Raw genomic sequence first — 15,678 nt, forward strand, 5'->3', positions numbered from 1 at the left:
AATGGTTATGTTTTTCTGTCTAAACCCAAGTTTCCTAGCACAATACTGATACTGCATATTGGGCAAATCATGCAAAATAATATTATGCCCGGACTGTACACTTAAGAATTAGTGTAATGTTTGCATCTGAAATCTCGTTCTTCAGCTCCCCCTGTGTTCATTAAGACACCCCCCAACTTTGTGGAGGTCCTGCTTGGAGCCCCTCTCACTCTCAGCTGCAGTGCCCATGGCAACCCACAACCAGCAGTGAGCTGGAGGAAAGATGATAACCTGGTTGAGGAACACGAGCAAATTCAGGTAGGGCTGCGTTTTAAAAAACGATGTATCTGCCATGTTACGTCTCCATTCTAAAACCTGCCCCATCTCGTCCTGTGTACCAGGTGCTCAACGGCACCTTGTCTCTTGCCAAAGTTACCAGGGAGACGTCTGGAATGTACAGATGTCACGTGTCCAATTCCGAGGGCAACCTCACTCACACTACCCAACTGCTGGTCAAAGGTCAGTCTCAGACAGGGACCCTAGCCTGAAAGGAGCATCTGCAATAGCTGGGGTGCAACTGGCCCGAAGGCATTTAAATATTCCCTTGGTTGTAATCATTAACAGACTAGAGGGGCTGTCAGCAGATTAACAAGGTGCTCTCATTCTCCTAGAATAACATCTGACCTTGTGGCATAATTGTGAATTAATGAGACAGAGTTTTTATCCTTTGCTCTGTTGAATGCTAGGCACACATTGCCACCTATAGGTGAAAAGAAAGTAATGCAACGTTCACAACATTCAAGGACAGTCATAACGTTTCTTTTGTCACCATTCTGCCATTCAGGTCCACCAGTCATAATCATTCCTCCAGAGGACACAGTCATGAACATGTCCCAGGATGCTGTTCTGCAGTGCCAGGCCAAGGCCTACCCGTCTAACCTTACATACGAGTGGTGGAAACAGGGAGTTAATGTTTTCCACTTAGAGTGAGTCTTGAGTCTTCTGTGTCATGAATTCACTGAAAAAAACTACATAATACTGATTACAAGAGCCCATTGGCTCAGTTGTAGATAATCCTACAGAGCTTTGAACAGCGCTTTAGCTTTTAATTTAACTGTCTTAATGCCATTGCCAGGTAGCACCATTGTTTCACTTAATTCTTTCATCAGTAATTGATGTGGGACGTAATTTGTCATTTCAAGATGTTTGCCGTTCTCATGCACTTACTAATAAAAAGCTGTCAGTGTAATTAATTAATTATTATCATATATGTATGTATATTTCCACATTCAGTACTGATTTGTGTACTCACTCATCAGTAATGTAAATGATGGCAGGCTTAGTTTGTTGTCTACGCTGCCTACAGATCTCTGAAATCCCGTGTTAAGATCCTGGTGGATGGTACCCTCCTTATCCCTGCACTTATTCCAGAGGATTCTGGGAACTACACATGCATTCCGACTAATGGGCTGCTTACACCACCCTCAGCCTCTGCCTTCCTCAAAGTGAAACGTAAGCGTGCTTCTGCACTGAACCATATGTGCTCTTGAGTGTATGATATGTTCTGCTGGGCTTTTGCATCGTCTTAAAACCTTTTGGTTCTAGATCCTGCACGGGTGGTGCGAATGCCCAGGCATACCTATCTTCCAGCAGGAATGGGAGGAGTCATTGTCTGCCCGGTGCAAGCCGAGCCCCCAATGCTTTTTGTCAATTGGACCAAAGATGGAGGCTTACTGAATCTGGACCAGGTATGTAAACAGGCAGGAGATTTAGCATGAATAGGTTACAGTGTAGCATGCTAGCTAGGTTTGCTGGGTTTGGTGAATATGGTCAGTTTATCTAGTTCTTGCTCATTCCTTTCTTGTCCAGTATCCTGGCTGGATGGTGAACTCTGAGGGGTCGGTTTTCATAGCAGCAGCTAATGATGATGCTGTGGGCATGTACGCTTGCACTGCCTACAACAGCTATGGAACCATGGGTCAGTCAGAGCCCACTCAGGTCATCCTGCAGGTAAGTCATTATAGTGAATGCCTTCTCACTGTTGCTGTAGAAACAAAGGAGCTTGCTGATTTACTCAAATCCTGGGAAAATTTGCCCATAGGACCCCCCTGCATTCATCGTGACCCCTCGTGCAGAGTACCTGCAGGAGGTTGGCCGTGAGTTGGCGATTCCCTGCCAGGCTCATGGTGACCCTGCTCCCAATATCACGTGGATTAAGGTGAGGAGACCCCTGCCACACCCTCAACACAGCACAGTATTTGAAGGTTCCGCACCTTGGCCATTTCTAGTTTAAACAGCTTACAAGTTACAACAGTACAGCATCTATGTTGACATTTATATAACCCTTGACAAACTAACCAGGAAGAACCCCCTTGCAGTACCCGCCTTCAAAGGAACAAAATATGTCACCATGTAGGTCATACAAATCCTGGCCAAATCTGTTTTTCTGTATTTCAGATGGGTTCTTCCCCCCGTTCTCCATACACTGTTTCTTCCAATGGTTCTCTGCTCCTGCAACCCCTTGGCAAAGACCATCAGGGTGACTGGGAGTGTCGAGCCTCTAACCGCGTCGCCACTATCAGCACAGGCACTTTGGTTTTAGTGCTGGGTAAGTGAGACAATATTTACTGCAGTTATTTACTTTACATCTTATTTAGATCATTCTCTAAATACTCTCTTGTATGGACCATTTCTTTAAGGCACCAGTCCTCACGCTGTCTCATCAATGTCAGTAGTGCCTGGGATGAACCAGGCCAATGTGTCATGGGAGCCGGGGTTTGATGGTGGATACACACAGAAGTTTACTGTCTGGTCAGAATCCAAATGACTTCTCTCACTCCTTTAAATTAAAACACTGATCCTATCCTAAGTCTTTGGTATCTGTGAGCTCCAAATGATATGAAGGCATGTTTTGTTACTTATAATTCCAAAATGCATTTTTTTTTTTCTTAAAAATGCAGGGTAAAGCCCACAGCCAGAGGAAAGCATGAGTGGGCCTCTCTTCCTGTTCCTACGTCTAAATCTCACCTGCTAGTGACTGGCCTGCTGGCAGGTACCAGCTACCAGTTCAGTGTTCTGCCACAGAACAAACTTGGCTCCGGCCCATTCAGTGAGATCATCACCGTCATGACTCTGGGTCAGTCCCACAGATTTGCTTGACTAAATCGGAAAATACACATTAGGATGTACTGGATGTACTGTCATTTCTTAAAATTTTTTGTAATTGTCCAGCCCCACCAACAGATGCCCCCACTCAGCCACCGACCATAATTGCATTGGCCCCTCCCACCTCACTGTCAGCCAATCGGACCATGGAAGGAATCCTTTTGCAGTGGATCAGGCCTCAGGTGGACATGCCCATCACAGGCTTCATTCTGCAGGCCCGTCGTGCTCAGGGAGAGTGGGAGACACTTAATGCTTCAATCAGCACCAACACAAGTGAAATGATTGTGCAAGGACTAGTGAAGGTAGTGCAAATAATCATGTAATTTCAGCAGCACTGCCACAGGTTCCTGTACATAATACTCATATGTTAACGAGTGAAAAAACGTTAAATTAAACTTTACCTTATTTCTGTTTGAGGTTTCGCAGAATTAAAAGATCAGTGATACTTTACTTCACATAATTATACTTCTTGTACACTGTATTTTTACCACAGAAAAATAGACTTTATGTTTTTGTTGATAGGATTCCAACTATGACCTTAGAATGATGTCTCGCAGAGACCAAATGGTCGGTGAGCCAAGTGAGTCGGTCAATATCACCACGTCAGGTGAGCACCTTACTATCACATTCCACAGAATGCCCTGCAACACCTCAAGATATTGAGGCTTGCATTTTAAATGAGCACCTTACTATCACATTCCACAGAATGCCCTGCAACACCTCAAGATATTGAGGCTTGCATTTAATTTTATTGCTCCGGTGTTATTGGTTTACTGTTGGAAATTTGGATGGAAATTTGATCCCATGTTGATTTGATTGCAGGGATGGACATGTACCCAGTCCGCTCTAACCTCATGCCAATTGTCACTGAGCCCCTCCTGGCTGGTGTCATTGGTGGAGTGTGCTTCTTGTTTGTTGCCATCATCCTGTCCTTAGTGACCGCATGTGTGATGAACCACAGGAGAGAGAAAAGACGGAGGAAAAAGAGAGATGGTAGTGTCAATATTTCAACATTTAACAGCATTTTCTCAAAATGACTGCTGCTTACAAGCTTGCGACATAAAGAGTCATGCAATTTACTACTATGTAATTTTACTAATTAGTTTTGTAAACTCAGACAAGAAAAATGAGAATTAAAAAGGCTTATTGAAATTATTAAGTTTGAATGTCTGCGGGAGTTGGGTGCATAAGATATCAAAAGTAATTTTTTTTGCTTTAATAAATTAAAGTCTAACTGGTAAAGACATCTAAAAACATGTAATTCAACCTGTTGTTTACATTGTCGTGCATGGATTGTTGTTTGTGCTGATCTCATATTCTCATCTTATTTGAGTTGTGATGTGACTTGTGCATCCCCCCGACTTTTCAGATATCCCCTCTGCGTTTGAGAAGAGTTCATCTCCACAGTAAGTGCTCATCAGCTCTGTTCCTTCATTGTTTTTGAATATCAGCATCTTCTTTGTCTGCCATGTACAGAAACAAAAATCAATCTCTCTGTTATCATCATCATCTTTTTATGTCTTCTGCATAATGCTAGATTGAAAGTTTAATGAACATGAAATAAAAAGCTAGATCTGGGTGCTTGATGTTAAGTGTAATTGTTAACCACAGTGGGTTGGGTTGTTTTAGGATGTGAATGATTTCTGACTCTCTTGTCTACAGAGCTTGCTCGCCTACTGACAGCCCCGACAGTGTGCTGAAGCTCAAACTATGCCCCCCACTGTCCTTCTTCCCCAGCTCGTCCTGCTCACAGTCGGACCGCTCTTCATTTGATAAGGGCAGCCGCAGCGAGTACCAGGACCAACGAAAGCAGCTCCTTTCGAGCTCCTCCCCTCCACCACGTTATGCCCTCTTCGAAAGCCATCTTGGAGGATCTCCTTCTCCCACACCTGCCATAGAATCCATCTCCAGGGGACCAGATGGGCGCTTCATTGTCCAGCCCTATCCAGGTAGTTCCACACCATCCCACATCAAGAAGAACCTAAAGAAGGAGTTCCCACAGTCACCTGTTACAGGAAGTGGCAGAGGAAGCAGCAAATCGGGCTCCTTCAGAGAGTCTCCAAAATCTAGTTCCTTGACTGATAAGGAGGAAAAGAAAGAATCACCACTCACAGTGGATGTGCCAAACATAGAAAAACTCACCCAGTCACCCGGACGGGTTAAAACCATGGCCCGTAACTTCTCACGCCATGGGTGCTTCCACTCGGATGATGGACAAGGGGCCTCTGAGGCATTGCTGGAAAGAGTCAGCTTTTACTCAGACAGTTGTGAAAAACATCCCAGAGACTCTCTGAAAAAGTACCGTGTCCCGGGCCACCCAGAGGACATCTTCCCAAGCCTGAGCCGAAAGAGAGAGCGATTGCACCACACAGCCTACCAGCCCATGGAGAATGAGAGTCAACTAACCAACTCCAGCACTCTGGTGTCTCATCTAGATAGTCATGTGGAACAGGACAGTCTGAGCCACTGTCTGAGGTTGGCCAAGGAGAGGGAGGAGATGGAAATGGAGCTGGAGAGTTATACAGCAAGCCGGAGGGGACAATTTAAACCTTCTGATGAGAGACGTCCCAAGTCTGCTAGCCCTCAGAGAAACTGGGCTAACCCTGAGATAGAGGAGCCTGTGTGGAAGCTTCAGAACTTTACCTTGCGGCAGAAGAGCCAGCGGCCCAGCAGTGTAGCCCATCGGGTGTCTGACTACAGGAGAGGGTGCTACTTTGGCAACACCAGCAGCCCCATGGATGTGTTGTCCCCATCTTCCCCCTCCTACATCCAATGGGACATTAGCCCTGTTAGTTCTCCTACTAATCTGGTGCCTCTACAGAGCCTTTCAGTGGAGAACCCACCTGGGGTTTTACATTCATCCTCACCTCAAAGAAGGGTCTCTGTGGAGGACTCGGCTGCAGCCGAATATTCCTGCTCACCTGCCACCCAGTGCACCTCTTTGTCCATCATATCCCATGCCTCGGGCAATGTATCTCACAATTCTGTTAATCTTAGCAGGGCCAGGAGTATGTTGCCTGGTCGAGCCACTGAACAGCAGCAGATGGAAGAGTTTCTCAGAGAACCTCCTGTAGAGGAATACTGGGAGGAAGAAAGAGAGGAGCAGGGAGGTGCCTTAAGTCATGCTTGTAGCCCATCCCTCGCTGGATCTGTGTCGGAACGTGTCTTTCAGATTAAACCTGAGCAGGAAAGAACCACAAGTCCTGTGCCCTCCTTGCTATCAAATCCAACACAGACCTCTTCAACAAGGGAGCGGGGACAGGAGGAAGGTGGGAAAAGGCCAATTCGTAGTCCTTCTGGTTGCTCCACCTTACCATATGAACATCAGAGAACAGGAGCCAAAATGAGAACCCAGCCTAATGACAGAAAATCTGTCAGTCAGAACACCAGCTCTTTACTGTTCTCAGATCAGGACAAAGAAGGTATACGGGCACGCTCTAGAAAGAGTGACAAATGCCTTCTTAGTGACAGCACGACTTGTGCTTCCCCTTTACCACTAGAAAATGAAGGTGAAGAGAGCAACCAGTCCAGTTTCTCTGGTGCCAGAATTTCAGAGTCCATCAGGGCCAAGCTGGCCCCGCAGCCATCCAGAATGTCTCCCCTTCAAACCAGTGCCATATTGGAGTATTTGAGCCTTCCAGGGTTCATTGAGATGAGTGTGGATGAGCCTACAGAAGAGGCTGAGTCTTCTGAGATGGCATGTCCAAGTTCTGAGCACGAGGCTGGCACTCTGCTCCGAACTGAGCCTGATGTACTCCCTCGTCACTGGGAGGCATGCACACAGGAAGGTTCTCCCCCTGTTGTAGACCAACACAGTGGAGCACTATTAGACTGTAAGACCACATGTGTTTCAGTCGAGCATCATAAATCAGCAGCAGATGTGTCAGGGTCAAGGCATTTGCAGTCAGATTCTGGTCACAAACTAGGTACTTTAGACATAAATGTAAAGCCAAGATCTCAAAATGTGCGACTTACAGATGCATCTACAGAGTGTGCTCGACCTCTCAATTTCCAAAGGACTTCAGCTCCAAATGTGCAGCCACATTTGGTGGACATAAATCTGTCCCAAACCCTTGTGTGTGCAGCTAAAAACATCGCCTCTGTTGCTTCCAGAAGCCCTAACCAATGTGAGGATATACAGCCTACATCAGAGCAATCCCAAAGACTCTTTGCCCAGGGAAATGGGACAAATAAGATAGTTTCAAGGATACATCAGGTGCCATTCTTGAAAAAATCGATCACTGTAGGACCGTGCAGAACTCTTTCTGCCATTGGCCAGCCTCGTCCATTTCTTAAGAAGTCCATCAGTCTGGGCTCACAGAAATGGGACCATTACAGAAATCCAAAAACGTTTGTACCTGAGAGGTGTTCCCAAGAGGAATTTCCATGCCCAGATGTTAGGACTAAGTCCTACAGTTTGGGTCGAGCTCCTACAACTTCATTCTCTGTGCCAGGTTCTGGCTGGCAGGGGCCAGGTCTACACCCACCCCCTGGATGTAGAATTTCTGAGAGAGCGCACCATCCAGAGCGGACCTACACAAGACCTTCCTACCTCATTCCTGACCCCCAAATTATTCACCAATCATGGCACAGTGCAGATGTGTCCTTGCAGCGTCATTTGCCAGACCCTCGAAGGCAGGCTACCATTTTCCCAGACTCCATTAAGTGTCCCATATCCTATCAGGAGACTTTGAGGTCTGTGCAACACAAGTATGTGCCTCTTAATTCATCTCATCCTCTCTGTCCTCCAAGACCTGGTGTAAGATTACAGCACCCGTGCCCTTTAGACTATAGAAGAGGTCCCCAGAGGGGTTATCTTCCTCGTGGCTACAGCTGGCCATCCCCTTACCATCCCTCGCCTTACCTGCCCCGAGAGTTTGACATTCAGAGGGAGGCAGAGAGGGGCTTGAGAATGAGTGGCCGGCCTGAGACAGAGATTAGGGAGAGTGGAAGGGCCAGCTATGCTAGCCAGAGCAGTGGCAGGGGCAGTGTGGGACCCTATGGGCATGGCCACCTCCGCCAATCTCTCTCCATCACCCCTACACTGCTCAGTTCTCCTGAGACCACAGAGGAGAGTGAAAGGCATAGAATGGAGATGGATCATCTGGAAAAGAGGGGAAAAAGGTGAAACCACGGCAACTTCAGAAGGACTGACAATGCCTCCATAATTTTTAACCTCAATTTTCATTCATTGCCACTGGTCTTCTGCAAATGTGTTTTTTTGTGTGTGCATGTGTGTGCTAGAAGGAACACGTCTGTAGACGAGAGTTATGAGTGGGATGCAACCGATCAGCCAGTGGATCCTGAAATCCTGGAGGCCATGAAATTGGAGCAGCCTCGAGCAGGCATTGGGCGGGGCAGGGAGATCCAGAGGGACCGCCCCAGCTCCACTACTGGCCTCCGGGAGCTACAATATAAAGGTATGGCAACATCACAAAAGTAATTTTATCTGTATTATTTAAATTCAATCCACTGACCCCCTGGTTTCCTCTCCTTGCCCTGCTTTGCTGTGCCTTGCCACCTATCCTACTCTGGTCCTCTCTTATCTGCCCAGGCCTATATAGCTCCATTAGTCCACCACCCATGTTCTACAATCTGCAGCGGCCACAGTACAGTCGCTCCCTCAGTGAGGCTCGCTTTAATGCTCTGCGTCAGGAGTACCAGGAATACCGGAAAAAATTGGAGTCCTCCTCTTCTAAAGACCATTGCCTGCCCATCTCAGACCCCGAATCTGACTCCAACTCAGCCCTGCTCTGATACCCGATCTTGGTTGGTTCCCTCCCTGTGATACCTTCTGTTATCCAAACTCCTTCCTTTACCTCTTTTGTGTTAAAGATGTATAGGAATGTAAATGTTGTAATCCATTCCTTTTTTAATAGCATGTTATTATTTGTTTCTCTTCTTTTCAGGGAGTGAAAAAGGGAGTAAAACAGGGTTTGAATGAAGATTGACAGTCTGTGGAGGTCGAGGTTACTCTGATACAGACGATAAAGCTTTTTTGAGTTAATGGTATCACCTTTTTTACATCAGACGCTATATCAGTAAGCCTGAAACCAAACAAAATTTGATTAATTCAGCAGATTAATTCAAAAAGTCTTTTTGGTGTGTTTCGACAATCTGATATGTTCAAAGGCTTGACAGTAGAACATGCCCTTGTGATGTCTGGGCTTCAGTGGGTTAAAGAAAAACTTAATTCTGAGAATTTCCTCATGTAAAAGTTTTATGGACATAACACACAAAACAAGCTTTAAACATGGTATAGGTATAGGCCAAGAAGCCTGTTAGCTTGCTCATTGAAAGCCATTCTGTTTCGGACAGCTAACAACCTCAAAATGCAGTACAGGGAAATGGGAGGAAAAATTGTACTAATGACTGTAACATGTATGTTCTTTAAAATGTAAGTATTTTGAAGATAATGTATATAGCGTTTATAGAGTATTTTACCCATTTTTTTTTCCTGGGAAATGTTTTTTGTGCAAAAAACTGCCTTATTTTGTATTTTTTAGATCAGTATAATTGTTAAATGGTTTATGTTAACATAGCCCTCAAGGGCAAAAAGGTCTGAGTGATGCACTGTTTTGTAAAAAACAAATGTAGTTGTTTTACAGAGAGAATGAAATGCGTGTCACTATAAAATTTCCATGGTTTTTATGCTGGGGGGAGCAAACAAATAATTCTGAATATTGCTGAACTGCTGCTGTTGTTTATTACAACTGTAGAAACATTCCACCATATTTAATTCATACATTTCACCTTAAACGATTTTACAAACTTAACTGTAATTCAATTTAAAACGTTATGCAAAATACACTGTCTGTAACCTTTGGAGACGAGTTCGGGAAAAAAAATAGTTTGATCTTTGGTGTATACGTAAAACCACTGGATAATCAGCAAACGCTAAAAGGCTGAAATTAGACAACATTGAAAAGGGATCACATTTGATTATTTTAATGCCATACACTTAAAAAAAATGTATATCTTGTACTTTGCAGTGTCTGGTTTTGGAAAACTGAACCAGCACTAATAAACTTATGTTTTACTATAGATTTTTTTTTTTACCCAACAGATTTTTATTCTTAAGTGATTGCAAACATTTTACATTTCTTAAAAGGAACAGTTTAACTATTATAGACATATCAGCATTGAGCCACAAAGTTTACATTAATTCATGTCATCCTGAGACCTATGTCTGTAAGCATGCGCTATGGTGTTACGTTGATATAATTACTTGTTCAAATGTTTAAGTATGGAATCTTGCATTTGGTCAAGACCTGTGTTTCAGGACTTTATATACTTTTTTGTTTACAATAAGAGACTTTATAACGTGAAAGAAGACAAAAACGCTGTAAGATGCTGTACATTTTTGTGAACAATTCTTTTTTTACAACAAATTGAAGAAATTTTATCTGTCTGTCACAGTAATATTTTTATATGTTTGTGTTAAATACACTGATTAAACTTGCTGTGTGCTTGTTCAATGTTTTTTATGAGATTGGTGTGAATATTTCAAGTAATTTACACACTAATCAAAGCTTATTACTTTGATGTTTGATCATAAAACATGACTTTTTAATACATTTCATAATATCAGACTAGATGTTGTCAACGAACCTTTATGATATGACAGAAACAAGACAAGACATAAATTCTGGTCATGTGAGCATAACTATAATTAAGTATATAATGTAATATTATCAATGAATTAAAGCAAGACTAAACGTGGTTTACAAGATAAAAACTACAAATATGTCGAGGCGTTATTTTCTCTCCTTGCGCTATTATGCAATTTTTCTGTCTTCTTGTGTCTCCATTCAATTGCACAGATTACATACAGTGTTGGGGAGTAACAGAATACATGTACCGGCATTACGTATTTAGAATACAAAATATGAGTAACCGTTTCGTTACAGTTACCGTTTATATCAGTGATAATCAGAATACAGTTACTTTGTTGAAATAAATGGATTACATGGCAGTCTGATCCGCGCTGCCCCAGGACAGGAGTGCACTCGCTGCCACCAGGACAACCCGGGCGGGCAGCACCACGTGGAGCGCTGAGGGTGTGCGCAAAAGCCATCTGCCCGTTCCAGAGCAAGCACTAGTGTGCGTAATACTGCGCGTAATACTGCCAAACGTTTCCGTAAAATGTCTCCAACTTCAGTATGAGTGCGAGGAATAAGTAATTCATGCATTTTTATAATAAATATCTTGGTATTGTTCACTGATAAGGCTTGTAACCTCATTATTTTGTAAACTTGGTGTTTGTTTTTTTGCAAGCATTAGAAAAGCAGCACCTATATGTTTATGGCAATTGTTAGCCAATTATTGGATTTTGAGGGGGGATTTAAGTTTTTCAACCAAACAGTACAGCACTGACACCTTAGATTGTTCTTGTTGCATGCCTTTGTTAAATGCCCATGAAGTAATGTTGCTGGGTTGCATTAAAACATATATTGTCTTTAAAATGATATCTGGTGGCAAGGTTTAAAGTGCATTTTGTCATTGTATTGAAGGATCTTTAGTATTTTGAAATTATTTGTGGAAGAATGATATTGACAGTAAATGCCAAAAAAGTATATTTTTAATTTTTGAGAAATGTTTTATATATGACCTTTTTTGTCCTAATCAGGAAGAGGGTAATTGAAAATGCTGTTTTTTTCCATGTGCAAGGCTACTTTTTATTTTAACTAAGTGATGACCATAACAGTAAATACTTTTAAATGGCATATTTTATGTCTAATACTCTTCCACTTTTCAGCTTTATAAATAAAGAAATGGTTAAGGAAAAACAGGGCTTTTTTATTATCTGGGATTTCTACATTCATGTATTTGTAAAAAGCATGACAATATATTAAGTAATCCAAAGTATTCAGAATACGTTACTCACATTGAGTAACTTAACGAAATATGTTACAAACTATATTTTTGGGGCATGTATTCTGTAATCTGTAGTGGAATACATTTTAAAAGTAACCTTCCTAACACTATTCATATATATATGGTGGTGGGTTAGCAGATGGCTGGGAGAAAAAGACAAAGCACCCTTTCGACATATTCTTTACAATGAAGTGGAAAAGGAAACAGACTGTGGTCGAAAACCATGGGTAGAAATGCAACCACTGGAATGGATGAAGAGTATTCTTGAGTCTTCATTGACTTAAACTAGACTAAGTTGTCATCAGTTTTTGTTGACTAAAACTAGACTAAAATAGTCATGGATTATTCTAATTAAGACTTAAAGCTCAGACTTTAGGTCAACCGAAACTTGACTGGATTAAAATGAGTATGGACGTGACAAAGACTAATAAAAGCTAAAATAGTGTGACACAAACACTAAACTAAAAATAAAGACAGGCTGGCAAAAACAATTATACATAAAACACAACACTTTCAAATTTGCATTTAGAGATCATTTTATTACTGTCTGTAAGCCCACGAAATTCTTTGGAGGGTCATACTGTAGATCAGTCTACTGTTTCAACTTTCTAGAGCCTTCTGTCTTATTCTGTCAAATTTCATCCCCTTAGTACTCGTTTACTTGGCTGTCATACGCATGACATGCTTGACCATGTTCCCAATGCCATCAAAGATATAGTGGTAGTGATAGTCTGTCTCCCACATGAAGGTTGGAGTGCTCACCACTTTGTTCTTCTCATCCACATAGGCTTCGTGAAACAAACTGTTAAGGAACATTCATATATAATTTACATTTGTACATTTTTAATTTGTACATTTTTAATGGTTAGAATGACAAACAAATAGATAAATGGAAGTAAGGATATGTAGGCCTCGCGATTGTTGTGGCGGGCACCCATGCTCTTGAGAGCCTGGACCATGTTGGTGTTTGGCCAGTTACCCCAGCGGCTGCTCTCGTCCCGCTCATATCCCATGGTGACCTCCAAGTTGGGCAGGACACGGCAGGCCAAGATGGGAGCCATGCTGGAAAGGCTGGAAAGTAATAATGAAAAGAAAATTAAAAAGAGCAGTCCATTGCTATCTTCAGAGATGTTTCCCATACAGCCTAGCATGTGTTTTAAATAGCTTATCACTTGAATTCAATTGAACTCAATATTCAATTGAACATAAGTTATATGCAGTATGGCCTATGTGGTATTAGAATCTTTTAAATAAATAAAATAATTAACCATTATCCAATATTGCATTCAGTACATACCCAATAGGCTTCCGGGATTTGTGGAACTCCTTAAGCACCCTTTCCACATCATTGTGGAGCTTGCAGTCCTTCCCATCCTTGTTGAAGCTGGACCTGTAGACAAAAGCCTCCGTTCAGTAAGAGGATTCACCTCAGGTGATTACCATGAGCAATTCCTATTGTTCCTCATGCAGAACATGATAAATGGTACATTTTATACACGTCCAAATTAACAACTCAGAACTAATATTGAAGTTTTATGCAGAGGCCAAGATTTCTTTTCCTTGTTTCTGAGGCTGGCACATAAGTTGCCAGTCCAACTTATGTGTTATCTCCCACTGAGATTTGATTAAGTCTTTGGTATCAAGTGCAATCATAGCTTTGCTTCCTCCACAAGTTCCTTTACTCTTACCTTCTAAGAGGCTTATCTACCCAGGAATAGAGATGGATACACGGTTGCATTCACAGCAGGAAAAAAGACGATCTTGTCCGTCTCAACTGAAACCTTCATTTAGTGAAGCGATACTTAATTCATCAGGATAAATCAGGGTGGTAGTAGCCTAGCCTAGCCCAGGTTTGAATCCTACTTACTACCATTGTGTCCCTGAGCAAGACACTTAACCCTAAGTTGCTCCAGGGGGGGGGACTGTCCCTGTAACTACTGATTGTAAGTCGCTCTGGATAAGAGCATCTGATAAATGCTGTAAATGTAAATGTAAATGTAAGGACAAAGGAGGTCCTGCTGCATTTCTAGCCACCCAGTTCACCTATTTTTTTACTTTGTCTCTTACAGGTTCTTTATGATGCCATGTCCTCCAGGGAAGATGACTGCATCAAAGCTGTTGACATCCAGCCTGGAGAGGTCCTGCATCTGCATCATCCCCTGTCCATGGCTGAAGCGTGCAGACTCCATCATCATGTTCCTTCAAAGCAAACAAAAACCCATAGGCCAATCAAATAGTGATTCATGGATCAATCTCTAGCATCAGCACACAGTTATTAAATTAGCATTTAAGAATGTATCAAACAGCTTATTATTATAATCATTATTATTATTATGTTGATGTATTTGTAAAAACAACCTTGCGTATTGAACATAACTTGCCTATTCTCTCCAGAGGCTGGCTGTTTTTTCATATGGTCAAACACATGCATCTGCTGCTGGTTGGGAGCAAACATCTGAAAGCGTGCTCCATTACGACTCAGGTGATACATGGTGCTAAGTCAGGCAAAAGTTGAAATATAATTACAACAGTTTTCACCTTTTTTAAATATACGTGAACATTTCTTATCTCCAGATTACTCACTAGGCACCCTCATGAACATCAGTTCCATCCCACCAACCACAGCCTGAGAACACCTACAGGAAAAATGACATCCAAAATGACCATGCAATGTGGTTTATTTCATTTTTTTTTTTATCACAAAACTTACCACAGCAATGTTGGTGTTTCCCCAGTTCCCCCAGTCTCCACCATGGTGAACCAGGCATGCAGGCTGGCGCAGGAGGACAGATGCAGCCTGCTTGGAGAGCAAAGCCTTTGATGCCAGCATGGTTAGATCCCAGGTGTAGACAGCACAAGCAAAAAGAGTGGAAGGATGGTTAACCCAACAAAGTCAGAACAGACTTTGGCTAGTTTAATCCCCCTCCACTCTCGGTGAGATCGCTGTCGAAGACTTATATACCAGTGTCGCGACCGGAGACGTCACTTAAGCTCAACTTCTGAGAAGTTAAGATTCTAAACTTCTTTATCTGAAGAAACCTTTTCCTTTCTTCATCATGACCTCCAATAATACCATCCACAATTAGCTTATTACCTTAAGTCATTTGGCCTCCAGTGTGACACCCTGAACTTTAGGACAGCTCTGGACTGGAGTCACCTCTAACATGTCTAGCCTGCTCGCAGTGCCTGTCTGTCTCCACTGTCGCAGGTTCGTTCAACTGTATTTGATAAAACAGCACTACATTATTTGTTGGTCTCAATTTAAGGACCATTAGCTCCAATTTTAGGAATAACTAAAAAGCATATCCTCATGTTTAATGCGTATTGCATTTAAATCCAATTGTTATACCCACCCATGTTTTCATGCAATATAAATCTTTCCCTCCTTGATTTTGCCCCTGACCTTTAATGAATAACATTATGGTGCATGTTCTGTCATCTGGCCAGGGAGAAAAATGCTGAAGTCAGGGTCTTTTAAATATTTTGCATTTTTACTACATCATTGCTCAGGCTAACATTTTGGACTACTGATCTGTGAACTATCTGAACATGTGAAGATGATACAGACAATTGTGAAAACAATTATGCTTGACAAAACAGATTAAAATGTGTTTTAATAGCCTTGAATGAGAGACACACCCCTCTAAAGCCCATTAC

General features: G+C 42.4%; 2 protein-coding genes across 4 annotated transcripts in view; one reads left to right on the plus strand and one right to left on the minus strand.

The window, feature by feature from the left end:
* igsf9b (immunoglobulin superfamily, member 9b) overlaps positions 1 to 10,626 on the plus strand; it is a 34,594-nt gene extending 23,968 nt beyond the window's left edge. For 2 of the 3 annotated variants that reach the window (XM_028996733.1, XM_028996732.1), the window contains 18 exons: positions 146 to 297; positions 381 to 498; positions 824 to 965; positions 1,346 to 1,491; positions 1,585 to 1,727; positions 1,849 to 1,989; positions 2,081 to 2,197; positions 2,437 to 2,587; positions 2,679 to 2,790; positions 2,940 to 3,115; positions 3,211 to 3,446; positions 3,667 to 3,751; positions 3,967 to 4,137; positions 4,514 to 4,550; positions 4,807 to 8,268; positions 8,389 to 8,564; positions 8,699 to 8,913; positions 9,054 to 10,626. In XM_028996733.1, the coding sequence (XP_028852566.1) occupies positions 146 to 297; positions 381 to 498; positions 824 to 965; positions 1,346 to 1,491; positions 1,585 to 1,727; positions 1,849 to 1,989; positions 2,081 to 2,197; positions 2,437 to 2,587; positions 2,679 to 2,790; positions 2,940 to 3,115; positions 3,211 to 3,446; positions 3,667 to 3,751; positions 3,967 to 4,137; positions 4,514 to 4,550; positions 4,807 to 8,268; positions 8,389 to 8,564; positions 8,699 to 8,901 (5,768 nt within the window). In that variant the 3' untranslated portion in view covers positions 8,902 to 8,913; positions 9,054 to 10,626. The remainder of the gene's footprint in view (positions 1 to 145; positions 298 to 380; positions 499 to 823; positions 966 to 1,345; positions 1,492 to 1,584; positions 1,728 to 1,848; positions 1,990 to 2,080; positions 2,198 to 2,436; positions 2,588 to 2,678; positions 2,791 to 2,939; positions 3,116 to 3,210; positions 3,447 to 3,666; positions 3,752 to 3,966; positions 4,138 to 4,513; positions 4,551 to 4,806; positions 8,269 to 8,388; positions 8,565 to 8,698; positions 8,914 to 9,053) is intronic. The other variant, XM_028996734.1, reaches the window with a different exon arrangement.
* Positions 10,627 to 12,539: 1,913 nt separating this feature from the next.
* Positions 12,540 to 14,851, minus strand: gatd3l (glutamine amidotransferase class 1 domain containing 3, like). Its single transcript, XM_028996339.1, has 7 exons — positions 14,732 to 14,851; positions 14,605 to 14,657; positions 14,403 to 14,516; positions 14,089 to 14,220; positions 13,319 to 13,411; positions 12,927 to 13,092; positions 12,540 to 12,813 (listed from the first exon to the last, which is right to left on the minus strand). Exons 1-7 carry the CDS (start codon positions 14,849 to 14,851, stop codon positions 12,679 to 12,681), a joined length of 813 nt encoding a protein of 270 aa, XP_028852172.1. The 3' UTR covers positions 12,540 to 12,678.
* Between the last annotated feature and the right edge of the window lie 827 nt (positions 14,852 to 15,678).

The sequence above is a fragment of the Denticeps clupeoides genome, chromosome 11 (assembly GCF_900700375.1).
Source record: "Denticeps clupeoides chromosome 11, fDenClu1.1, whole genome shotgun sequence".
NCBI lineage: Eukaryota > Metazoa > Chordata > Actinopteri > Clupeiformes > Denticipitidae > Denticeps > Denticeps clupeoides.